This window comes from Cryptomeria japonica, chromosome 1 (assembly GCF_030272615.1).
Source record: "Cryptomeria japonica chromosome 1, Sugi_1.0, whole genome shotgun sequence".
Taxonomy (NCBI): domain Eukaryota; kingdom Viridiplantae; phylum Streptophyta; class Pinopsida; order Cupressales; family Cupressaceae; genus Cryptomeria; species Cryptomeria japonica.
This window is the reverse complement of record NC_081405.1, coordinates 9,122,624-9,149,669: the sequence shown is the minus strand read 5'-3', so window position 1 is coordinate 9,149,669 and position 27,046 is coordinate 9,122,624. Positions and strand designations below refer to the sequence as shown.

The following is a 27,046-nucleotide window of genomic DNA, read 5'->3' as shown; positions in this document are numbered from 1 at the left end:
CTCCTTTGATTTCAAAGATTTCTCTCTTCCCTTTACCTCTACAATTTGTTAGGATAGGTCTAGGAGTTAGTTTTAAAGTGTTGAGTTAGTTCAACACCTGCACCTGGAGTGAGAAGGAAGTCGGCCTTCTCCGGAGATTCAACCCCCTTGCGCAAAGTCCCACACTTTGGGGTTGTTTCCATGTTTCACAAGGTTGCTGAGTTGATAGCTCAGCAAGGGTGCAAGCTTTTGTGATAACAGTTCTACTGCATATGTTTGGATTCTAGATGCCAAGAGAACCAAACTTGACTCCAAAAGTCAAAAGTTAATGTTTATAGGGTACAGTGACAATCATAAAGCCTACAAGTTAATTGATGTGGACACTAACTGCCTAACATTCAGCAGGGATGTCGTGATTGATGAAAAGTTGGGCCTTTTTTAGCTCTCTTCTAACATCAAGAGTCTTGAAGATCAAACTCTTAAGGCTAAAGATTTGGGTGTTCAGCTTCCATTAACTACACCTTAAGGGGGGGATTCTTCAGATTCCGAACTTGTGGAATCTCCTAGGCAAGTACCTCTACCAGAAGATTTTCTTCTAGAAAACATGGATTAGCATCCAAATGATATAGTTCAATGTAACCTAAGTCATGATGACCATGCTGATTTGGATGCAGGTGTTTCCACAATGCGACCTAACTGGTGGGAAAAACTCATTAATGATGTTCGAGATGATAAACTAGTTGAGGGTCGATCATCCAAAGGAAAGAGCAAGCATAATATAGTTAACTTTTCTCTTATGGCTAACATTCAAAGTGTTTATGAACCCCAGGATTATTCAAAGGCAAAAGGTAAACCTGAATGGTAAAAGGCCATGGAATCCAAACATCAAAGTCTTTTAAAAAGAAAGAATTGGATCCTTTCAAATCTTCCACCAGGGAAGAAACCCATTGGCTACAAATGGGTGTACAAAGTCAAGTACTAGTATGATTGTTCACGTTGTGACGTTTTCATACATCACCCCATTGCAAATTGGGACCCCCTACTGTTTAGGTCCTCTTGGTTTTTGATCGTGTTTCTCTAGGTCTTTTCGCGGCAATTCCTTCAATCCCCCTGGGCTACAAGTCGTTTGAGCAAATTTGGCTAAGTCTGGAACTCATTTGGTCTATTTTGGGGTTTCGCTCTACAAACTTAGATTTGAGATCTTTTCCTTAGGGTTTTGAAAAAATCGAAAATTGCATTGGAATAAGGACCCTTCAAGGAAGCTACAAATGAAATTTGAGGGAATTCTAAGTAACTTTCTATTTTTAGAAAGTTCCTATTTTTTAAGGATTTCACTGCCTCCCAAATTGTCTTTATTTTGCCAAAAATCAAACTTACTATTTTTAGCAATTTCTAATTTTAGTTTCTATTTTTAGTGTCATCTCGTCCTGATTTGCCCTAATTTTGACATTCTAAAAAACTTATTATTTTTGGTAAGCCTCAGTTGATTGAAAAACAACTAAGTGTGGAATTCATTCTAGAAGTTGAAAGGCATCAAAAAATCTCCTAAGGCACAAAAATCCACTTCAACCTCAAGTGGCATCTAAATCTGGAAAGTGAGCAAAAATGGAGGTAAAAGCATGAAATTTTTTCATGGCAATGAAATCCTTACTTCGGGAGTGAATGGATTCCAAAGATAGCATGGGCGCCAAATTTGGGTGGTGAAGGAAAATCTCTTCAAATGCGAAAATCCTTCATACCATGGAATCCACACCCAAGAATCTACATGGGCGCTAGAACGGGCACCTAGTGAAATTAGCGCCCAAGCAAGGTATGAGGGCGCCAAAATGGTCTTGTGGAGGAATTTTCCTCCACAAGTCAAATTCCCGTTGCATATGTTTCAGGTGCCCAAACTCAAGACAAAGCCCTAGTTCAGGGGTGTGAAGGAATGTTTCCAAAGCAAGGAAATCCTGCAGGGGGTCAATAGAGCACCCAAGTCCAAGTCAATGCGCCAGAATGGAGCAAGGAAAACGTGAAATTCCCCCAAGGCATGGAAACAGCGCCCAAGTCAAATAAGAGAGCGCCAGATTGAGGTCATTCAGGAAAAGGTTAGAAAATGAAAGAATCCTTCACAAAGTGATTCCAGTGCCCAATCCAAGAAAGGAGCACTAAACCCAAGGCATCATGGAGAGTCAACAAAAGTCATTTTTCCTCCACATGGTCAAGATAGCACCCAAGGCATGAACAAGAGCGCCAAACATAGGTGGAGAGGGAATTTCCATCCCCAAGCAAGAATCCTCCACAAGGCAAGATTAGCGCTCTAGCATGGTGAGTGGGCGCCAAATAAGGGTTGTGGAGGAATTTTTCTCCACACCCAAATTCCTCCTCATGAGCAAAATAGCGCCCAAATAAGGAGAGCATTGGATAAGGGTAAGGAAGGAATTCCTTCCAAGCATGAATTCCTCCATGGGTCAATTCCACACCCATGGGAAAAGGTTTAAAAGACGGGCATGGAAATTAAGGCACGAAAATCCCCTCAAGGAGAAAAATCAAAATCCACTCTCAGGCATGGAAATTCACCCAAAATTGAAGAAATTTTGAGGCAGAGACAAAAATTGGTTAAGTGATAGTTTTCTCTCTCTTGAATTCCGAAACCCAAATTTTAAAAAAATTCCTAAAAATAGGCAATGTGACAAATTAATGAAAAAGCTTCCTTGGAACAAGATGAACTCAAAAAGCACAAAAAATTCCTTCCTTGAGGAACAAATTTCCAAAATTTCTTCTCCAATTCCGAAATATGCCCAAGGTTGGAAGCAGGACGTGAAAATCAAGGTTCAGAAAGAAAACTTCAAGAATTCAAAGAATTCCCTCCTCAGGGAAGAAATGCGCCCAAGGTGAAGAATTTCAAGGCACAGGGAAAATTGCCTAAGAAAGAAGATTTTCTCTCTCCAGAGCTCAGAACAAGACAAAATTCCTTAAGCGCGAAAAAAGGTCAGTGGTTAGGAAAACCTTCCTTCAAGACGAAGTGTGCACAAAAAACTTCCTTAAGGACAAAATTCTCTCTTCAAGAATTTTCTCTCCTGAATTCCAAACATACGGGAATCCTTCAAAAGTGGAAAAGATTGTTAAAATTCTTCCAAGGTAGGAAAATCTTCCAAAATGTCTTTTGTGAGCCCAGAATGGAAAGATTCTTGTAAAGGATGAGTTGGCAACATGCAAAGAGGATATTTTGTATTAATGAAGCACAACCAAGAAAATTATAAATGATGGCGAGGTCCATTTGCATGGCAAGAATCTATTGAACGCATGGCAACATGGTGTCACATTCATTGCCAAAATATTTGACAAATGGAGTCTGAGTCAATGCATGGCGAGGTGGTGGAGCATCTTTTGCATGTAGCCGTCGCGCTCGGGAGATGATGGTGCATTTATGGCATCATGGGCGATTTTGCATGGAGGAACATTTATTGCATTTATGATGTATTGGGCTGATTTAATGGAAAATGGTGCATTTAATGCACAAGTGGACACCATTTTAAGCATGGAGGGATTTATTGTAAATGGGCATGATGGGCATTTAATGTTTATTCCCACCTTGTTGCATCATGTGTGTGGAATCTTTTGGGTCAAACCCTAATTACGGTTTGCATGTAATCAATGCTAGAGGCCTATATAAGGGGTGACCCCTTCATTTGTAAAGGAGGAGAGATTGCTTTTGAGATTGTTGCGATAAGTTGTTGAAGCAGTTAACTTAATACATTGTTCAATTTGATGGTGTATGCTTGTTCTGTTTTGTAACTTGCATGGTCTCGCTCTCTTCACTTAAGTAGATTTGCTTTCAGTTGTTAGATGAACGGGATTAATGAGATTGTTTGTAGTGAAACCCTTGCTCATACCTTTTGTTAGTAGCTGAATGTTATTAACTTTGTAAGGTTAGTCTGAGCCTTTTATATGTGGAAACTTACTTCGATCATCTAGTAGACATTGTTCTATTATGGTGTCCATTGGTGGTATGAAAAACTCTTGCAAAACCTTTGAAGATTGCACCCTCTTTGTGTAGTTGTACGGAGTTGGCGAAACAAAGTGCGGTTTGGTTTCACCCAAGCAATCATTGTCTCTTTTTTCTTAAGAGTTAGCATAGCTTTTCTAAACCCTCTCCTATTTACTTTCAGCATATTTAAATCCAAAAAATCCTAAAAAGAGCCCTTCATTGCTAAATCATTCGCTGTTGAATTCCTATAAAGTTGCAAAATTGTTCAATCTTCTTCATGTGTGCGTAAGTCCCCTTGGATTACTGGCATATCACATCAACCGAGTCACGTCCTTTGCGAATAGGAACCTTGGAGTCAATTGTTTGAACTTACAACAATCTTAGCATACAATCATACTTTGATCAAAAAAGTAAAATAACCGTTGGAAAACTTTATCTGTGTTAGACGACGTCATAAAAAGCACGTCAACAGTTCACTTAACAAATACAAAGCACGGTTGGTGGCTAAAGGATTCTCACAAAGAGTAGAAATAGACTATGAAGAGACCTTTGCTCCTATAACAAAGATGAGCACCATCTGTCTAGTTCTAGCCATGGCCACACAATTTGGCTCGAAAGCCCATCAAATGGATGTGAAGAGTGCCTTCCTCAATGGAGATTTGGAGGAAGCAGTATACATGACACAACCTTAAGGTTTTGGGGTCACAGGAAAAGAGTATCACATATCCAAATTAATGAAGGCTTTTTATGGCTTGGAACAGGCATCTAGAGCATGGTACATAAAGAATTGACAGGTATTTGGATGCATAGGGGTTTCAAAGACATCCTTCGGATCCTAATTTATAAGTCAAAACCATAGATAGTGATATCATTCTCTTGTCATTTATGTGGATAATATTATAATTACAGGTAGTGGGGCACATTTGCTTGAGCAAATCAAATGGAATTTGTGTCAAGCTTTTGATATGACAAACCTAGGCCTTCTTCGTTATTGACTGGGTATAGAGGTTTGGTAGACAGGTGATGGTATTTTTATTTCTCAATTTAAATATTCAAAGACATCCTTCGGATCCTAATTTATAAGTCAAAACCATAGATAGTGATATCATTCTCTTGTCATTTATGTGGATAATATTATAATTACAGGTAGTGGGGCACATTTGCTTGAGCAAATCAAATGGAATTTGTGTCAAGCTTTTGATATGACAAACCTAGGCCTTCTTCGTTATTGACTGGGTATAGAGGTTTGGTAGACAGGTGATGGTATTTTTATTTCTCAATTTAAATATGCAAAGAGTTTGCTAGACAAGTTCAAAATGACATATTGCAAAATCTCGTCTACAACTATGGAGAAAGGACTGAAACTTTTAGCGAAATCAGACTCAGGTGATCAATGAGTCAGATTTTAGGCAACTAGTGGGCAGCCTTATCTATCTTGCAGCCACTAGACCTGATTTGAGTTATGTCGTGAATTACATTTCTCATTTCATAACACAATCCCTAAGGCAGAACATTGGGTTGTAGTGAAGCGAGTACTGAGATATGTGAAAGGGACACTTGACTTTGGCATTATGTATAGCAAAAGCAAAGATCCTGGTTGGTTGGGGTCACAGATTCAAATTGGGCAGGTTCTCTTGATGACAATGTTGACGTGTTTTTTATGACTACGTCGAACACAAAATAAATTTACCAACAATCACCTTACTCTCTCTTGATCAAAGTGCGATTGCATGCTAAGATCACAGGAAGTTCAAACAATCCACTCGGAGCTTCCTTTATGCTACAGACGTGACTCAATTGGCTTATGTGATTGTGGGTAATCCAAGGGGCCTTACGTTTGGATCGTTCTTTCACTTCTTTGTTGTGGTTGGAACTCCATCATCGGATATGGCAATCCTGCGATGCTTCTGCTTCGAACAAACTAAAATGATCAAAAAATAAAAGGGAAAAGGTTTAGAAGGATCTAAATCTACTCCTAAGGGCAATGATATCAATGGATAGTGCTCTGGTGGACAAATTCCAAATAAACCAAGCTCTACTTCGCCAAGATTAACTACAACTCCACAAGAACCAGTGCAATCTTCTAAGGATGTTGAAAGATTTTCACATTGAGAAAGTGCATTTGAATACCCAACACGGCGCAATCCAAACGACTATTCACAATCGAACTTAGCATAAATTTGAGGGTTCAAGCTAACTTTACACTGCATCTTATAATCAACAAGATGCAAAAAGTATGGACAATGGAAATTCATCAAACACCATTACATTCTTCATTGAAATCAAAGCACTTTATCTAACAACTGAGAAAATAAAATTCTACTCTAGGTGAGGAAGGTGAAACCATGCAAGTCTTGAAAAAATAATTTAAGTGGACACCATCAGAGAACAATGTTTCACTGTTATTATCTCAAAACTTATCGCAACAATTTCATAGAAGTCTCCCTCCTGCTTTACAAATGAGGGGGGTCGCCCCTTTAAATAGGCCTCAAGCGTTGCAAAACCCTAATTAGGGTTTCCCCAAAAGATTCTCCACTCAAGATGCAACAAGGTGGGAATTAGCAATAAATACCCCATAAAGCCCATATACAATTAATTACAATCCTGCCAAAAATGGCACCCATAAAGCATTAATTAACCATTACATTCAAAAAGTGCCCACTATACAATGAATGTACCCTCATGCAAAAATCGCGCATGATGCCATAAATGCACCATCATCTCCTGAACGTGACGGCTGCATGCAAAACGAATCTGCCACAATGCCATAAATGTGACAGCGGCATGAAAAGAGATGCTCCATTAATTCAGCATGTGTTGACCCGGCTGCCACTTGGCGAGAAACCCTAGGAGAGAGAAAATCCCTCGAGAGAGAAAACTTCTTGATTTGTTAAGGATTTTCATGAAGATTTCAACTTTTCTGTGCTTCAGAGGAATTTTCAAAGTTTTTTTTCAAAATTTCCTATTTTTTAGGAACTTCCCAAAAATAGAATTTCAGGTCTTGACGAAGAGAGAATTCTTTCACTAATTCAGATCTAAAAAAATTTATGAATTCTGACATGTTCTGATGCCTAAAATAGGATTTTAAAAAAAAATTAATGGAGGGAAATGTAAAGTTATTTCAATTTTAATTAAAGAACAAGTTATGAACTATGAATGCTATATATGGATATGAGGAATTATGTCAATGTCTAATAATTCTGATTTTTATCTGCAGGTCTGAAGGAGAGAGATCATTTAATATTTTCTATGTCTTCTCCAAATGAATTCAATTGGCACATATATCATTTAGGCAACCGGTCAATTGGTGTATTGACCAGTCATGCCTTTTAGGCATGACCGATCAATGCACCCATTGATCAATGCCTTTACAATTATACCATTAACACAATGCTGATTATCGGTTCAAAAACCCCCGATAGCATATTGTAATATCATAATATAATGACTGATCAATTTAATGAATCGGTTCATATAAACACCGATGATTCAAAGTGCACGATGAATATAATCCAACCAGTGCATTTGTTAACCAATGTTAATGCCAAATGAAGCGGTGTATTCATTAAACCCGATAACAAATATGCTTGATATAATTAAGCCCGATAACAGATGTGAATCGGTGCCAATGTTTATGCATCCGATAGCAAGTATGTATCGGCAAATTTAACCCGATAACTTATAGCATTTAATATGCTATTGGGTTAATACCCCGATAGCATATTAATGCCAATTAACAATTGACATTAATATGCTATCGGGTTGTTAGCCCGATAGCATAATGATAAGCAATGTTTGTACAATCCGATAATCATATGCAATATAAATCAGACATGAAGCATGTAGATAAATAACAGAACAAGGAAGGTTAGGAAGATCTTATCTTGCATAAGCTACCATGCATTAACAGGAAATTTCTTGCTTTTTCTTCCTTGACCCCTGGATTTCCTTGCCTTAGAAAAAATTTTGAATTTCTGGCTTGGGCGTGGAATTTTGACCTTGATGTAGGAAATTTAATCTTGAAGCATTCATCCTTGATCCTTGGATTTTGGCATTCTTCCATCTCCCTAGGCGCTATTTCCACCTGATGAAGGAAATCCTTCATCACTTGATTTTCCTTGCCCCCTCTCCTTTAGTGCCCTCATCCAACCTTGGGCAGAATTTTGCATGTGTGAGGGAATTCATGGTGTGGAGGAAAATTCCTCCACACCTTGGTTTTAGTGCCCTCTATCTCCTTTGGAAGCTGATTGAGCATGTCCAAGAAAAATGGGGGTGGAGGAAAATTCCTCCACACCCATGTTTTAGTGCCCTTGCTCTTCCTTTGACCACTATTTTGCATGGAGCAAGGATTTTTACCTTTTCTTCATTTCTCCATTCCTGGGTGATTCTAGCGCCCTACTCCATCATTGGGTGTTGTTTTGCTCTGGGGAGGGAAATTTCATGATTTTCACTTTTCCAAGTCAATCTCATTCTCTTCATCAGGATATATACATGAAACATAACAAATATGTCTTTTTTCTTTCTTATGGCATTTCAATATGTCTTTTTTCTTTCTTATACTTTAAGTTATATTTCATGTATATATTGGTAGGATGTTTGAGAGTGATTTCAGATCTCTAGGAATTATAATGCAAATTCTAGGTTTTAGAAGATCTTTTAAATTTTCAAACAATCAAATTTCAGGCCATTTCCGGATCAGGATGACATTTGTGGATTGATGTAAATTTCTAGACTTAAATGATTTTGCATGCTTTCCACTTCTGGAATAGGAGTTCCATAGCCATTTTTTTAATCCAACTTGTCTGCCTTCTGACTCTTCCAAATTTAGAAATGATCTTCAGGAACATTCAGTCTTCAGGGATGAACCTGCCAAAATAGATTTTCCCAAATAGTAAGTGTTTCAAAATGTTAGGGTTTAGACAAAACAGGTCAAGAAAGAACTTACTAAAAATAGTAAGTTTGATTTTTGGCAAAATTAGACCAATCCGGGAGGCAATGAAACTTACTAAAAATAGTAAGAGCTCAGAATTCGCACAATTTTACTGGAAGGTTCCTTGAAGGATCCTGATTCTAGTTCTACGTTCAGTTTTTCCAAAACCCTAAAAGAAACCCCTAAAATCTAAGACTGAAGGCAGAAACCCTAAAATTGACAAAATGAGCCCTAGACTTAACCAAATTTGCTCAAACACTTGCAAAGCAGAGAGACTAACGAGACTACTACGCAAAGAACCAAAATACAAAGCCAAAAGACCAGAAGGGCCTAAAAAGTAGGGGGTCCCCATTTGCAATGGGGCGATGTGTGAAAACGTCAAAACAAATAGGAAGTCTACTTTTGGACATGTTTTCAATCTTTGTACGGGTGTAGTCAAATGGACTACTAAGAAGCAGCAGGCTATAGCTCTCTCCTTGACAAAAGGAGAGTATTGAGGAGCCACCAAAGTAGCATGTAAGGCAATATGGCTTCAAAGAATGCTTTTTTGACATGCCAATGTCTCAAGCAAGGCCTTCACCCTTGTTTTGTGACAACCAAGAGGTGCTAAAGCTTGCCAAAAATCCAATCTTCCACAAGCGTACAAAACATGTGGAGATTCATTATTATTTCATATGACAACTTGTAGAAGATGGATCAGTGATGTTGTAGTATGTTCCAACTAAGGATCAAACTACATCAGACTAGAAACATTCTTACCAAGTCCTTGAGTCTAGACAAATTTCTAAAATTTCAAGACAAACTTGGTGTAGTTAGTAGATTGACCATTAAGGGAGGGTATTAAAATAATAATTGTTATATTTAGTGTATAATGGTCAATTACGTCTTTCGGATTGTATTTAGAAACTTTCTTTGTTTCTTTCAATTAGTTTGATTTTCTTAGTTTTTGATCATTTTCGTTATGGAAAGGTTGTTTGTAATCTCTCATTTAAGGAGTCTTTCGCTCCTTTGTTTAACATTGATTATTTCAATTATTTCATGACATGAGCTTACTTCTGGCATGGAACTATGTTCATTCATGTATGCTCTTTGATGGTAGTTGAATGTCATCCATTAATTTAATCAACTTGGCAATGCTGAACATTAATGGTTTCATACATTGATTATATTCTAATTTGAGAAGCTATAATAGAATTCATTGTAATGTCCCCTTCCTAATTTGCCGTAGAATAGCAATTGCAACAAATTAGGTTAGGATTACATCTTACCAACTAAAATATCTCTTAAAATAATGTGATCTTGAATTTGAATCCTAATTCTAAATTAGAGTCTGATTTGTAAGTGGGATCTCAGTCATATAAGATATGGAATAAGGAGGCATTCTAGGGTGCCTTAAGACAGCCGTTTCTCCCTCCATGCAATCCCTCTCCATTCTTCCATGATTGGAGATTTTTGAGTTTATCAGCAGTCCCTCAATGTAGGGGATGGAAAGAAAATTGCAATAGGGTGCCCTTAGCTGTTCTCTCCCTTTGACAATGCAATAGGGTGCCCTAATAGCTGTTCTCTCCCCTTTTGCTACTGTAGCAGGGTGCCCTATAGCTGTTCTCCCTTAATTGCAGATTTCCTTCCTTACTTTTGATAGATTGTTGTAGTGTTATTATGTATATTTTAATATTTATTAGTATACAATAGAGGTGTAATAAATTCATATATTAAACTAAACAATAATCTCTACATTGCCACAATGGATTGGAATATTCTAATCTGATTATTTGTTAAGTGTTTAGAATGCTGTATTCTTCTCTGCTGTTCGATTGCTATTGATTCTCTTCTTTGATGCTGATTACTTTTCTTTTTCCATCTGCTGAATGTCTTCTTTGGTGTGATTCTCCTTGTGTATTTTCTTCCTCCCTTCATCCCATATCCTTTTATACTATCCTATTTTATTGAGGAGACACATCTCTTGGAAAAGAGACATCCATTTAAAGGGTCATGCCTCCTCATTGTTGTCTTATTAGATCTGCACTTCCGATTCAGTGACTCCCTTAAGTATTCCCCCCTCAAATGAGATTCTCTTCTCCCTTTTATATCTCATGTTTGAGGGAGTCAAAACTTTTTATTTCATGTATTTTGGCCATTAATTAACTTAATTATATTCTTTTATATTTTAATTTAATTTTTATTTTTAATTCTTTTGTATTTTAATATTAATTATTTATTATTAAATTCTATTTTAAAGTGGGGGCATTACATTCATCTACTTCATTATCACTGCTATAGTGGTCAGATATCATATTGTTTTCGGTAGCATTTAGTTCTTCAATTAATGTTATATTTCTGTTCATTTTTATGCATTGAATATCATTGTCATACTCTCTGTCAAATACATCAAATAAGCAAAAACCTATCAAATCTGCAATCTGAAAACACACTGAACAATAGTACTGAAACTTACATATGATGATAAATAAATGTGTGAAGAGTGAAATTTGGGGATATCTTGAAAGGGGTTTTTACAATGGTATCAAAGCTGGTTTTCCTACCAGCCTGTGTCTACGAGTGAAAGAAAATGGAGATATTATAGCAGAGAACAAAATAAAGGTTGGCAACCTCCATAGGTTCCAGAAGGTGAAACTGCTTCCTGCATAATTGGTCTGCATTGGAACTTATCCTCCAGAATTGGTACAAGTAGTTCAGATTCTATTGTGGATGGTGGTGAATAGAGAGAAGTGAATATGGGTGACAGAGATGCAAGAGGAGATCCTGCAATGAATCTTCTAAATGACTCTTATTGCAGAACAGTGTATAACAAATCAATGCATGGCTCAGCTGATGGACTTGATGGCCCAAAACCTTGCAATTAACAACAATAACAATAACAATGGTTGAAACAATAGAGGTAAAAAACCTAAAAAATTAGCCTAAAAAGAGAGGGAAAACCTAAAAAAGTGTCTAAAAGTTCTCCATTGGTTATAAAAGAGCAGTTTGGGCCTTCTTTGAGATATTCTTGGTTATCTTGGAGCTTGAAAGTTTGAAACCCTACGACGTAACCCTATGAGATTGTTGGTTTTGGTAGTGAGACCATTTACCCTAGCCAGAGTTGGAAATATCATTCAGGTATTTCACAGTGCACTTGCAGTTGTATTCTTCAAATTTGTGAAGCCCCTTTCAGAAACAAATTTGCAGGGAGTTCTAGTCTTTTTGCAAAGTATATTGTTTTGGATGCCTTGCTTTGAATTATCATTTTGAAGGATGAAAGGTTATATTTTTGAAGACATTTTGGTGTGGAGTATTGTTTATGTTGGTCACTCCATTTCATAAGCCTGGCACAAGTATCTCTGTTGGGCACAACTCTTTCCTTCTCATGTGAGCCCTCTTTTCCTAGCTGTCAGGCTTCCAAATCTTGGCGCAGCTTCTAGTTCGCTTGGCATGAGGTTTGTATTGTGATAGGGGCTTCTTAGTGGGTGCCAGTTCTTGGCAGTTCGTGCGTCCTTTCCACAAGCATAGGAACCCTATAATGGCATCCCTTCTTTCAGGGTGTTCTTCTCTCTTGGGCGCAGCACACCATCATCCTAAAGTAGGTTTATCATTCTAGATGATGTATTCTCCTTGGACATGAGCTTACTTCTGGGGCATGGAACTATGTTCCTTCATTCATGTATGCTCTTTGATGGTAGTTGAATGTCACGCATTAAGTTAAGCGACTTGGCAACACTGAACATTAATGATTTCATATTATTCTAATTTGAGAATCTACAATACAATTTCAGTGCTTCATTATTGCTACTATAAAGAGGTATCATATTGTTTTCTGAAGCATTTGGTTCTTCAATTACATGTTATATTTCTGTTCATTTTAATGCATTGAATATCATTCTTATATTCTCTGTCAAATACATCAAATAAGCAAAAACCTTATCATATCTACAATCTGGAACACACTGAACAGCAGTACTGAAACTTACATATGATCAGAAATAAATGTGTTTTGAGTGTAAATTTTGGGGATAGCTTAAAAGGTGTCTTTACAACACTACCCCTAAAGAAAATGACATGCCTACCAGGCTACCAAAAGCATCTCAATAACAATATTAACGATCACACACACAAAGCTCAAAAAGAACAACCTTATGTAATACTTAAGCGTTTTTTGCCAAACGTAATTTAAAAATTTAGTCTTGGCACCCAAAATGTGGATCATAAATGCCTACCACCTATCAATTCGACTGCATGGCAAGCATAATATGTTGATCTCATCATTCATGGCAGTTCCTTCATGCCTGCTATAAGGGAACCTCTCTCCTCAATAGTAAAGCTAATTCAATTATTTGGCAGCAGCACTAACAAAAGAATCACAAGCCATTAAAATTGGTTCCTAAGAATTTATTTGAATATAACTTCTTTATATTGTATATTTCCTTTGGATTTCATAATGCCAGAAGAAAGTTCCCTTTACGATCTTAACTGATTAAGGAATGGACAAAATCCCAATAGATACTGTAAGGGCAAGCTTCCTAACCTAGACTTATGCTTTGCATAAGGGAACCGTTTAAAACAAACCTCATACATAGAACATGAATGATTCGGATTATGTATGATAAAAACAAGCAAAGACATCTGAGTGCCAAGAGGAAACGGGAAAAAAGGAATAGTTGTGCGTGAAAAGAGTTGGCAACAAGCCAAGTTAGCCCACAAGCTCTCTCACAAAGCTATTTCATAAATGAAGTCCATGATCTAACTGAACATAATGCATTAAACAATGTCAAAACATAGGTAAAAAGTAGGGACCATTGAAACGCTAAACCATGACAAAAGATAAATTGCAATGCTTTCCATATTTTGCTGAGTACCCTTCCAAAGAACACGATGGAAGTATGCATATGATACATACCATGACTTCAACTTGGCGGAGAAGTAGATCCAAACAAGTTGCAAGAATATTGTGAAAAAATAGATAAAAGAAGCAAATAATTGAGAGCTAATGTAATGTCCCCTAATATATTCTAGTTTAAGTTCAACTAGAATATTATATTAATTATTTTATATTAATTATCCATTTCATTAATATAAATTAATTAATAATTAAATAAATTATTCTCAAGTTAATTATTTTATATTAGTATTTCTTCACTAATATAAACTAATTAATAAGCCAATAAACTATTGTTTATTTTTGAAATGGAATAAGTTTCGGGTTGGTTTCCAAACAGTTTCGGGGCGGAACGGATTCCTTTCTAAATTCATTTTTAAATGGAGGCACTGTTGGAAATGGGGCAGCAGAAAATATCATTAGGTTTAATAACTGGAAGAGTGTACATATTCATCTCTGTAGTTTCCGATAAGAAATACAGAGTATTCCTTTCGTCAATAATAATTGGCCTATTGGGATTTTCCTATTGCTATTATATCCATGGCGGAATCGAAGCAAGAGGAAGGATGCAATTAAAACAGAACGGTGTGATGAAATTTCCAGAAATTCAAAGATTCAATATCTTATGTTTTATTAGCAATCTTTTGCTTGACCTATGACGGTGTTTCTGGAAAGAGCCGTTTCAGTATAATAATTTGAGTCAACACCGAATTGCCAACTCGGCTGTGAACACTTCAGATGCACAAAAATTAAAATCTTTACCAGTTGCAAGCTGCATATTCATTTCCTTTCATTTGCAGAATTAGGAAACATTATTTGAAATGATCAATAATCATTCCCCTATCATATCAAACAAGTATAAATTTGTTGTGAATTAAGCCAGAGGAAGGATGAAATTAAAACAGAACAGTGTGATGAAATTTCCAGAAATTCAAAGATTCAATATCTTTATGTTTTATTAGCAATCCTTTGCTTGACCTGTGATATTTCTTTTCTTTGCAAATAAATTCAGTTAAGGAATTTTACAGCTAAGCCAAATAATGAAGCAAGACCAGCATAGAAACTCGCTAGATGTTCTTATCTAATTAACAGAAAATGAACATCCTGCAAGGTGTTTTTATTAGACATCAGGAAAATGTGATGATTAAGGATTCACAAACAGGTGCTTCCAACTAAAAAATGTAGATATGAAAACAAAATGAGAGGTGTGAGTAACAATCAAGCTCAAGAACTAAGAATGTATCAAAAGGGCTTATACTTGAGTGATAGCTCATTACTCTTCAAATCAACATCAACCAAACAAAATGTTAAGGCAAGAATCCTCCTCAAAATTTATAAGTGCAGATAGAGACAAGAAATCCAATGCAACATTAAAAAAAGTTCTGCAACCAATGCTCAAAATCAAACAGTATTTCAAAGATGAGAGGGGAATGCAGTATAAAAAATGGTGAGAGGCAGCGAAAGAAGCCAACTGAAAGAAACATGTCATGTTACATCATTCAAAAGAAATTTGTGATTCAAAATTCTAGAAGATAAATAAAAAAATATTATCAAACCAAATATGCTGAACCAAAAGGACCTTTGCAAAGTGGATATGAGATGGTATCAAATAAATACACAATAAAGACGAATTCAAAATTAGAGGGTGTGAATAGAAGCATGCTCCATGAGATCAAGGGATATAATTTTCCAATATGGGCAAAGGCCATGTCGAAGTGAGTCTACAATTGATTTCAAACCACAATATAGAGGTAACCCATGCACACAAGGCTCTTTGCCCTTTGTCCAAAGGTTCATTTTCATGCACATGTTTTGGAAGCAATATACACAAAGATCATATTCATTATAAAATTCATCAAGGGCATTCATCTAGATGGACCGCGCAATTATCCTCATATAAAGTAATCGACGTACAATATCCAAAGCAGCAAATGATGAGAAATTCGAGGATCAAATAAAGATATTTGACTAATTGGAAGAGATCCAACTTATCCAAAGTAACAGCCAAATCATACTACCTATGTTGAGAAACACAAACATTGAAAACATTGATTACCTGAGGAACACTTAGATATGCATGACACTTTACCTAAGCACAACTAAAAACAAGATATGTACACTCGTATATGATCTGATTACAACTACAAATTTCAAATTAATCGACATTGGACAAGAAGAGGACTTAAAACCTATGCTCTCTGCTGCCCCACGAAATGACCAGGAAAGAAAAATAACCACAAGTAACTGGAACCTATATGCTAATGATATTCACTGATACAGAGAACCAAAGGTGAATTTAGCTAGTGTTTTTCCCTCTATCATGTTACTTAGAACAATAAATTCTTCAATTCTTTAAAGATTTTGAAATTTATGTTTAGAAGACTATAGAATCACATTATTCCAACAATACATAGCATTATATAGAGAAATGCTCATTAAAACCAAGCAAGTTCACCATCACTGTCCTGCTTTTATCTTTTTTTTAATAAGCATCAACCGTTATATACTCCAATTCTAGCTTTCATTAATACTGCGTCAAATGAAATCCAAGTTATAATAAGCTTCAACATTACAACCATTGTTTTGTATTTATATTTATCACATGAAAGATTTAATAGAAGCATACCTCTACTATGGTGACTATAGAAGCATACCTCCTTTGCTGAATTTGACATCATTGCAGCCATTTCTCCTACAAAAGAGCTCATTTCCTACTCATGCATACAATTATTCAAAATAAGTATTTCTATAAAACACAAAGTAAAACTAAAACCCTACAAGAAAAAAGTTAAGTGATTTAATGACAATTAGTGCGCACCAATTCGTTGTCGTCATCATCATAGACTCCTGCATCATACATTAAGCGTTTGTTGTTGTTGGACAGGACTGCAAAATAAATGGCAATAGATTGCTTGTGAGAGGCCCTAAATGTATTGTCCCCACTTTGAAATATAAATTAAATTAAAATATAAAAGAATATAATTAAATATTATTAAAATTTGATTAAAGTAAATGAATGGTCAAAAGGCATGAAATGATAAGTTGTGATTCCCCCAAATATGAGGTATAAAAGGGAGAGGAGAAACTCATTTGAAGGAATGATAATTTGGGAATCAGAAGTGCAGATCTGATTTTAATAAGAATTGCAGATCTGATTGTGAAAGGTTGCGTCCCTTTCAAAGGGCAGAAATAATTAAGAGTTGCACTCTTTCAAAGGGTGCTAATGGTGGAAGGGTGTGTCTCTTGCCAAAGGGCATACATGATAAAGAGGTGTGACCTCTCCTTCACATTGAGAGATATAAAGCAATCAAAAACATCCATTGACATCATCACAGATCAGATCAGATCAGAACTGTTATTAAGTTAGAGGCAATAACATCTTTGTTCTTGGTGGTTTGCATGGGGATGTGCTTAATATGTATGTGTAATATATGAAGCCTGATAATGTTCTTATGCAGAATTTAATAGTAATATCAGTATAAACTGCAATATGTAGGACAGTCATGCTTAATTTCATATGCATTCATATTACAACAAGATATTGGCATATTTAGAGTCCCGAGCTCTTAACCAATTCTGATTTTTTTTTCTGAGAAGTGGTGTGATGCTGTTAGGGAGAGGCAGAGTAAAACCAACTCATGAAAGATGAGCCCCAGGGGTGAAAGAACTCAGGATCCTGAAATCTGGGCTGTAGGCCCCAAGGGTGAATAGACTGAGGTTCCAGTAATCTGGGCTGCATTAGAGATGGTATCACTGCGCCCTAGACAAGCAAGTCTCCCAACCAGGACTAGGAATTCGGAAGGAGATTAAGTTTAGGCCTGAATAAGGACAATTCCTACTGTACTATGAGCAACCTAGTTATTTAATATGACAATTAATGTAGCATGATAAGCAGTAATGTATGTTTCCCTTTGGGAATTGACAGCCTGCAAATAGGGGACATTACACTAAACCTGACTAAGATTGTTAAGAACATGTACTAGATACAAAATTCCCAAGACTACCTCATTACAATGGCAAACGAAATGAATAAAGAGTCAAATTAATTATGTGATAAGGGATGAAATATATTGTTAATTGTTTACAAATATTATGCTCATACAAGCATCAACATGAGACTAATATCAGCTCCTTTCGAGCAACCACCTATGAAAGACCAAGGAATCACAACTTAGAAATCCACTTATTTAGAAACAATCTCCACATTAGAAGCCAACTATTGAAGAGCAATAGTCACAATTTAGAATTCTATATTAGATGTCCCATTGGGAATTGAACTTGGCTCTCCACATTGAGAGCTCAATACTTTAACCAATTAAGCCCAACCCCTTGAACATATAAATACACAGATTGCTATATATGACTAATTGGATAATGTTTTCATGAAACAAATTAAATATTGAAAGAATAAATAATAAAGAGCATAGAAACTTTAACATGCCAAAGATTCATCGTTACATCTTTACCACTGCTTTGCTTTTAAACTAGATATGTGATTCTCCAATGCTAGTTAATATATATCTTTTTTGATTGGTAAAATTAACATTAGATTGTTTGGGTCCATTGTAACCATCATTCCCAACACTGTGTGCTGGAATAATTTTTAGAAATTTGTGTTTAAAAATAATATGCACAGATCACTAACCAGATTTGGCAAGCTACCTAAAGACTCCTTAAGAGGAAACACACAAGGAGGCCAACCGACATCTATACTTAAGCATAAAAATTAAACTAGGCTTCAAAGAAGATAAAAAATGAAGCCCAAATTAAACTAGGCTTCAAAGAAGATAAAAAATGAAGCCCAAATTAAACTAGGCTTCAAAGAAGATAAAAAATGAAGCTCAAATTGAACCTGGCCACCTAAGGCCATGCGTTCCATTCAAAAAGATTAGAAATGCTTTCTCCTCCTGAGCCTACAGCAGAAAAAGCATCAATAGTGGCAGCTTCATTCCTGTACCTCTCACCTTTTCCAGCTTCAAACTACTGTTTTGCTATCCACCTGCCAAACTTTTGTTCTCTACTTTCTAAATCCCCCATTAGACATGCTTTCTCCTTGAGTCTGCAGCAGAAAAGCCATCGGCAGCAGCAGATTCATTCCATTGTACCCTTCACCTTTTACAGCTCCAAACTGCTCTTTGACTCCTATAGCCTGCCCGCCATATTATTTCCTTTACTTCACAAATCCCCAAAACCCTACTTTAGAAGAGTATACCTCGTTAACAACTCATCTCTAGAGGGAACGGGGCCTTTATTTGTAGAATAATTTCTACTTGGCACAATGCATGCAATTTTACTTAGTAGGCCTTTGTTTTCAATATGGATCATGGGCACTTTCTGTACTTCTTTTCAATTGTTGAGGGGTTTGTATTAACACAGCCATGGACCTATAGGCTTGATGTTAAGAAAATTTCTTTCTTCTTTATGCTGTTCAACTTTGAGGTCCTCGAAGCATAGTCTCATCACACTATAATGAGACTTGTATACCTCAAACATGCCACTCAAGGATTTGAATTCTACCCATAAAACTGCAAATTCTGCATTTCGTAATTGAGATTTCTCTTGTAATAGCCCAACTGAGTTCCATGTAGAGCATTCTGAAGCTCATAAGACAGTACTGAGAATCCTATTGTACACTTTGACCCTTATCAAAACAACCAACTGAGCACAAATTCTTGCTCTAGACCACTTGCAACTGATGTTGGCACAGCCCTTCTGATCTGCATTAAGTTGATAATCCAGAGGAGAATACGCTAGATGAGGAAATTCACGTATTTATAAGCAGCAATTGAACAATACTCAAATAAAACAAAGTTAACACTAATGAATATATAAACAAAGTAGATTCTTATTTTAATTGAGAGCTTATACAAAACAGACAAACTCCATGGGAAAGCCGTATGCCCTCTACTATGATTACATGTCTTGAATCCAGTCATAATATACCTTGCCTATTTAAGAAATTGAAAAATTACTAAAAATAGTTAAGTTTCATAGTGAGAACCAAAGAGCTACTGCATTTGGCAGAAACCCATCTACTTAAAAGTTGAAATGAACATCCAAATAAGGACAGACTTATTAGAAAACCTTTTTAAATATTCAAGTTAATTTTGATATCCCTACTCATCGGAGTCATAACTCATACAGCCCATTCCTGGAGATTTGAAATCTGCACATGTATTAGAAAGCTTAGATCATGAATTAATAAATCTGAGTTTTTATAAAAATGCAAAATGCAAAATACAAAAACAAAAAATAGGCTTTTAGAAATCTTCATAAATCTGCACAAAACTGTCAATTGAATAACTTTAGATGTTTTCTAGACCCTTCTTTAGAAGTGATTTGTCCAATTCCTCCTAGTTTCTGTACTAGATGAGGGAATTTTTTATGAGATTGATTCTTAGAAAACCACTTGCCTTGATACAGAAAATGCCCTACCTACACCACCAAATAGAGTAGATTTTGTTGATTCATCTTGTGATGTCCCCCAAACTGAACCTCATCAAATATTGTTGATATTAAGAAAGCTCCTTGTATTATCTTTATAATGAAGTTGATGCAATTGAAACCAAATGGTTTGATGACAATGTATTAAAAATGATCAAGACTATTAATGATGAATATAAAGCAGAAGTAAAAGGGGGCGGAACTTAGAAAGCATGTATTAATCAGCAGCATTTATAATCATCTAACGGTATGGAAGCGGATTATAAAAGGAAGGAATACCATTTATATGTCCTGCGGGTCTATTGAGAGAATTTTCATTTGTTAAAAGAAGCAATTATCCTACAACGAGATGGTAGCAATCAAGGAGAAGAGTCATGTTTAAGAATTGATTTATAATTAAAGACTTCTAAGTCAGCAATGTGTTAGAGCAACAATTAAAGGATCATTTAGATTAGTGATTTAAATAATTAAAATAAACTTTAAGTCAAAAAAGTGCAACTAAGAGTTGCAAGTTGCAAATGATAGCGATCTCCCTTATGGCAGTAATCTCCCTCTAATAACAATGATCTTCCTTTGATTACAGCGATCAATTAGGAAAAGCAGCGACCATTATTTGGACAGGAGCGATTGTGTTTAAAGAAGAATATAATATGAAGTAACATTGGGTTTGTTTATGAGTGATCTAATAAAAGGAACAATAATAGAGATCATTATAAGCGTCGATCATATTTCTATGAAACAAGTAGTGGCAAACAGAAATAAAAGACAATGCACAGCGACATACTGTAAACAACGATTATAACATGTTGATGCAGCGGTCTGTATAATTAAAGAAGCAACTTCATAAGGCAGTATCCATATGGTGAAAGTGGTAGCGCTCTTAGTAATAAGTGGACTTTAAATATAAAATAAACAATTTAAAAGAAATTAACATACATTACAAATGGAAAATACACGATCCCCGAACTCTGTGATTAAGAGTTATTAAAAGAAGTCAAACAAATATTGGAATCGAAACTAAGGAGATTACATGGTTGCTTAATTAGAGGAAGTGCGATTTGAATAAATAAAGTGATCTATTCAAGTATATAAAGAGACATGTCTTCTAACATCCAGAAGATTTACCATTCAACTTTGTAAGATATGCAAGGGATATCAAATTCATTTATAAAAGGGGATGCCTAAGTGGAGAAGATAGAAGGAACATTGATTATAAGAAGATACAATAGTGATTAGTTATCAACATGCACCAAGTCATATAGATGGCCAACCGATTAGGTGATCAACATGAGGATAAGCAATATCGGTTAGCATAATGAAGTGGTGCGATGTCATTAATTATCAAGACAACTTCCTACGTTAACAAACAATGATCATTAAAGGACAAGACATGACTCTTCAAGGAATGGCTATTCCAAAAGACATAACCTTTAGGAAAATAAAGGCATAAAAGGAGTTTCAAACATCAATTCAGGGGATCATCGATTGTTTCTTATTTCTATGGGTCCTTATTGGATCACTCAGTTGATCACTCACCTTAGGCATAAATTCGGAGCATATAATTATAGATAGTAACCAGGAATAACACCACCATCGTTGCACATTTCTAAAGACAAATCAGACACAGCAAACTACATCATTGATGTAAACTGACAGACAACAGACTTCAGCAAATTCATATTGTCATGTCGGAAACAACTATAAACAACATTGAGGAGTCTATCGCATGCTTCCAGATTTTAAATCAAAAACAGCAACTTGGTTTGATCGCTATAAGCAATATAAAGGAAAGACATTGGGCAAATATAGAAGAAGAGAAATGATAGCATTAATTGGGAAGATAAGTTCTATCTTCCGGACTATTCTTAAAATTTTAAGTTAAATATCATAATAAAATGTCATCAGTTTGGGTAAATTTTGTATTACAATTCTCACCTTAAGTTGGAATTGTTGTCTCAGGATTAAATGAAGGAAACCCCATTAGGGGACATTACACGTCTCCTTAACAGTTAACCAATGCATCAAAGATCTAATCCACGAGGATTGGAGTGATGTCATGTCCCCTGCACCACTATACTCCAGTAATATTCTATTTTAATTAATACAAGTGTTTTTATAACACTGTTATAATAATAAAATATATATTATAATAATAAATTAATTATTTTAATAATAATAAGCTCTTTTGAGGCTGACTTATTTTTGAATTTTTTTGGGTGCCAATTCTTTTTCAATGTTGGAGACTGACCTGTCTTTTGGATGGGCGATCAGATATAAATAAAAAGTTCTTTTGACATTCAAAACACACGTCTGGAAATTATCAGAAAAAATAATTGTACTTGAATCTTCAAGACAAATTGCCAATAAGGACGAAAACCCTTCGTGGTGAATTGCAGAGGTATGACGAAACTCCCATCCTCTCATTAATCTCCATTCTTGATAAATGTTGTGAATTTACTGAGTTTATAGCTTGTCTCAGGGCAGTATAAAGTTTGAACAGCATACATGAATGCAGGGACATCACTATTTTGTGGCACCATACAAGGGAGGGTTGTCTAAAACCAGAACTGGAGATTCAAACTCTCAGACCTCTTCCCACAGACTGGAAGCAGCAGCAGTTTTGTTTGCAAACAACACAGCAGCTAGGGCACTGCCTATCCCATTACCAGCCCTGGAAGATCAAGATTTCTGCATCACCAACAAAATTACCAGCATGATAAGGGCGACCAGATCACTCCCAGACACACACAGTTCATTATCCAGGCAGCTGAGGGTTACAATTGCTAAAGAGGTCCCATGAAGAAAGTTGGCAGGCCCCAGCACCACAGCACATGCACTAGCTCATGAAATATCATTCAGATCAGCAGCAGGGGCATGCAAGTTGCAGTTTACATGTGAGTGAGTTTATCGTCTGAGGAGTTACTCTAAGTTTACTGACCACAGTATCTATCTGAACATTGTATGAGTTTCTTATATCAGTTTAGTACTCCTGAATATGAATAGTTCGATCTAACTGGTTATCTATGAATGAGCTGACCCAATCTTGAAGATCAAATTAAGTGCTGTAGCTACTTTAAACCCAAGGATTTCACAGTATTGCTGACTGGTCGCATCTTTAGTAATACTGTTTAGATCAGAAATATATTTATATCAGCATATTGTGGTTACAATTTCATCATTGGATTGGACATATTCTTTGGTGCTAGCTTCATCAGAAAATTCAGTGACTTTATTCTAACCAGTAAAATTCAGGATTGTTGATGCTTTCATTTCCGTAGTGCCGTGGCAAAGACAAACAATAGTTGTTTATTGTTTATAGATCATCAATATAGTTGACTCCAGAATGCTGTTTCAATTTGTTTTTACAAAATAATTAGAAAACAAAAATATTATACTTAAGATATCTCGAGTGGCAATGCTAAGGTTCAATTTTGTGCTCTCCAATTATTAAACAACATCTAGAGTTCCACCAATAGCAGAAAGTATGGCCAAAGTAATTCTTTGTTGAACACTAAATGCAACCTAGGATAGAATGGTAAGTTCAAATGCATTATCACACACCATGGAGATGGTGTATGAACCATATTGCAAATATTTGAGTTTCCTATTAGGGTTCTAAAGCTTTTCTCTATGAACATACAACCATTCCCTGTCTTCCACATAGGACTAATGAGCGAGTCGATGTCGATCATGTCACTATTTCTACTTTTCTTTGGTCCTCTACAAGATCTCATGAACCAACTATTGCATGTGTTGAATCTTCTCAAGAAGTCTCTATTCCAACTCCTCCTTGGCATTTGGTGATGGCTTGTCCACCATGGTTCATAGTGCTACATCAATGTATGCCAATTTTTGAAAACCAAGGGCAGGATAGGAATGGACTATCCCATGGAGCCATGAAGATTTTGGTTGTTGCAACGTTGAACATAGGGCAAGCTCTCCTTGTGATGTCACTGCACATGGGAGATGTGCCCTGACAGCCACGTGTTTGTATGGGGTTGTTGTAAATCCTTGAAAACTCAGGTGGAATGCCTGTGGGGCCACCCTTAATGCCTGTCAGTGCTGCCCTCACCACCAGGCCGGTCTTTCGGTGTAGCGATTGATCCTTAGTGGTAGCAGAGTTGAGGCCTCATAGGCATTCCACCCAAGCGTTCAAGGATTTACGACAACCCTCTGCAGACATGTGGTTCTTGGGGCACATCTCCCACGGGTAGGGACATCACATTAAGGCAAACTTGAGGGCACACATGTGGTTCTTGGGGCACATCTCCCACGGGTAGGGACATCACATTAAGGCAAACTTGAGGGCACTCATTCTTCTGCTAATATCTATTTCATTCTCATTCAATTAGGTCACACAAAAGACACAAGTCCATAAGAGCTTTTTTAGTTTTTTTCTTTCTTTAAAATAATGAGTTATTTTTAGGATTAGGCTTGTTAGAAAGTTAGGGTTTAAATTTGCCAAATATGAAGTATAGGCTTTAAAGTTATCGACCCTAATGATGTAAGATTAGGCTTTAAATTTCAATAGCATTTGTAAAAGTAAAATTTGCAAAAGTAATGCACAGCAAGCATAATAGATCACATTGTTCCAAAAGAACCTAGCTTACCTTAACAGGGGAACCAGTTACAATCCTGCATATTTTCACTTTCACTTATCACAAAGGAATTCTTTATAATTTTGGTTTAAGTTCTTACTACAGCTCTTACAATTACACCTGACAAATTTTCAAGAAAATAACTACTGATACTTGTGAAACAACAGAAGAACGATTAAAAAATTGAAGACACTAATTAGGGCTTTTTCCGCCACAATACTTAGTTTCTTAAGCAGTGAATCAAAAGTATTACCTGAATATGCTTCCTGAATAGCCTGAAATCGTGTTTTTGCATTCTCTGATGCTTTGCTAGAATCTGCTCCCGCAGACTCATTCGTACTACATTTATCTGGATGCCATTTCTGTCATGCAATCCAAATTCAACATATAGAAATCTATACTATAACCATAAATTATAATCATTTGAGGAAATTTTCAGAAAGCACATCACGCTAGCCATACCATAGCCAATTTTCTGTAAGCACAGCGAACGTCAGACGCGGAACAGTCTTTCTGTAAACCCAAAATAGAATAAAAGCAATCCTCTTTGGAGTCCTCCATTCCTATATTCAGAACTTCCTTGCAACCTTCACCAGCTGTTAGCTATAACCCCAATCTTGATTGTTAAGGTAAAAAAGCAATCCGTTAGCATATGGCCTCCAAATAGCATGTACCTCGTTCCTATGGTATAAACCTAAGATCCATAACAACTCTTCAATCGATTCACAGTGAGACAAACACCTTAAATTGATCATCTGCTGGCGAGGAATCTCAATTGGATGCTTGATATGGACTCCCGGCCAATCATTCACCGGTTAGATAGACTCTAGACTATCACATTTCGAATTACAGTCTCTTGACGGCTGCGCCACCTGCCAATAACAAAGACACAACCATAAATTTTGAAAATTCGCCCTAAAGCTTATATATATTTCTCACAGAAAAACCACCATACCTTTACAAATTTGGAAAGGAAAAAGTAGTTGACAACCCACTAAACTAGCAAAGTACGAGCATTGAAAAGAAATCCAAGGGCGACAATCAATTCAGTTCCAACACTCGAATAGGATGAGTTTAAGTGGTACATCGTCAGGGATTTCGTATTGAGGTAAAAAGGTCATCCACTCTGGTCTTAACACAACAGATAAGGAGGCCAGCTACAGTCCCCGTAGAAATCGAAAATTACCCCGCAAAGGAATATCTTATCAGTGAGAATGAAATACAAAGACCAGAATTTACAAATATTAAACTTTTAGCTCAATTTATCATTTCTCTTGGAATTAAAAAACTAAGTGCAGCCAAAACAGTTTTACAGCTGGTTTACGATTTATTTGTTTGTGTTTTCTTTAAATAACTCTTTTCAATCCATCTGCATCAAGGAACGCCTCAATACAATGAATGAGAGATATCAAAAATACTCTCGTTAGCCCGGCGCTCTTGAGAAACAGAAAAACAAAAACGTCTTCCGCCATATTTCGAAAATCCACATTCAAATAGACTGCGTTTTCCAAATCAGAAACCTTTCTCCAAAAAAAGATTAATTCTTATGACATTGCGGGGTCAAAAAAGCCTAGTTAGAGTACAAAGTGTAAAGAAGGCGATCAAAACCTGGAGTGAATCAATGAATGAAGATGCAGGCACGAGGCTACGCGAAGTACTCGAATATAAACCTCTAAAACACAATTGACTATCTCTGAGCTCCGAGGATTCGATCTCTCTAGAAATCTCGTCTGCGTACAAGACGAGAAGGCTCAGAAATCCACCCCTCGTCACCGGCGTCGGAAAGCTCAACAGCGCCTCCAACTTTATCGCACGGTCGCAAGCTTTCTATGGGACACATCAAGGCAGGTTAGTCGGGACTCGTGGAAGCATCCAGAAACCCATGAATTAAGTGCCTGCTGCCAGTTCTTCTAGAACTCCGGAGACGACTTCCGGTAGCCGGCGGCGAACTGTTGGATATGTAAGAAGTCGTCTGACACAAGTGTCTGTGGCTTCCCAGGTTATTTGATTAGTTAGTTTGGTGGCTAATCGAAGCCCTCGGGTCCCGATGGGGCCCCTATAAATTATAATTGAAGCCGGTCACTCGAAGACGATTACATAAGTGCTTAATTAGAATGTGGTCACATGGCTGTGTGGAGTAGGTTCGAACAGATAAAATTGGAGATTGTTTTTGCTTAGCAATGAGACTTTTTCCACGGGCTGTTAAACGTGCTCCGTGCAGACGTAGCACACGTGAAAAGTGTGATTGGTTGGTG

The 27,046-nt window shown here is 36.5% G+C and overlaps 1 protein-coding gene across 3 annotated transcripts in view; it reads right to left on the bottom strand.

Annotated features, from left to right (window-relative positions):
• The window catches only part of LOC131036617 (uncharacterized), a 52,582-nt gene extending 25,816 nt beyond the window's left edge, over positions 1-26,766 (bottom strand). Inside the window, exons 1-5 of one of the 3 annotated variants that reach the window (XM_057968546.2) lie at positions 26,400-26,766; positions 25,254-25,663; positions 25,045-25,153; positions 16,568-16,635; positions 16,404-16,460 (exon numbers count right to left, since the gene is read on the bottom strand). In XM_057968546.2, coding sequence (XP_057824529.2) covers positions 16,404-16,460; positions 16,568-16,635; positions 25,045-25,153; positions 25,254-25,352 — 333 coding nt within the window. In that variant the 5' untranslated portion in view covers positions 25,353-25,663; positions 26,400-26,766. The remainder of the gene's footprint in view (positions 1-16,403; positions 16,461-16,567; positions 16,636-25,044; positions 25,154-25,253; positions 25,664-26,399) is intronic. The other 2 variants (XM_057968544.2, XM_057968545.2) reach the window with 2 other exon arrangements.
• Between the last annotated feature and the right edge of the window lie 280 nt (positions 26,767-27,046).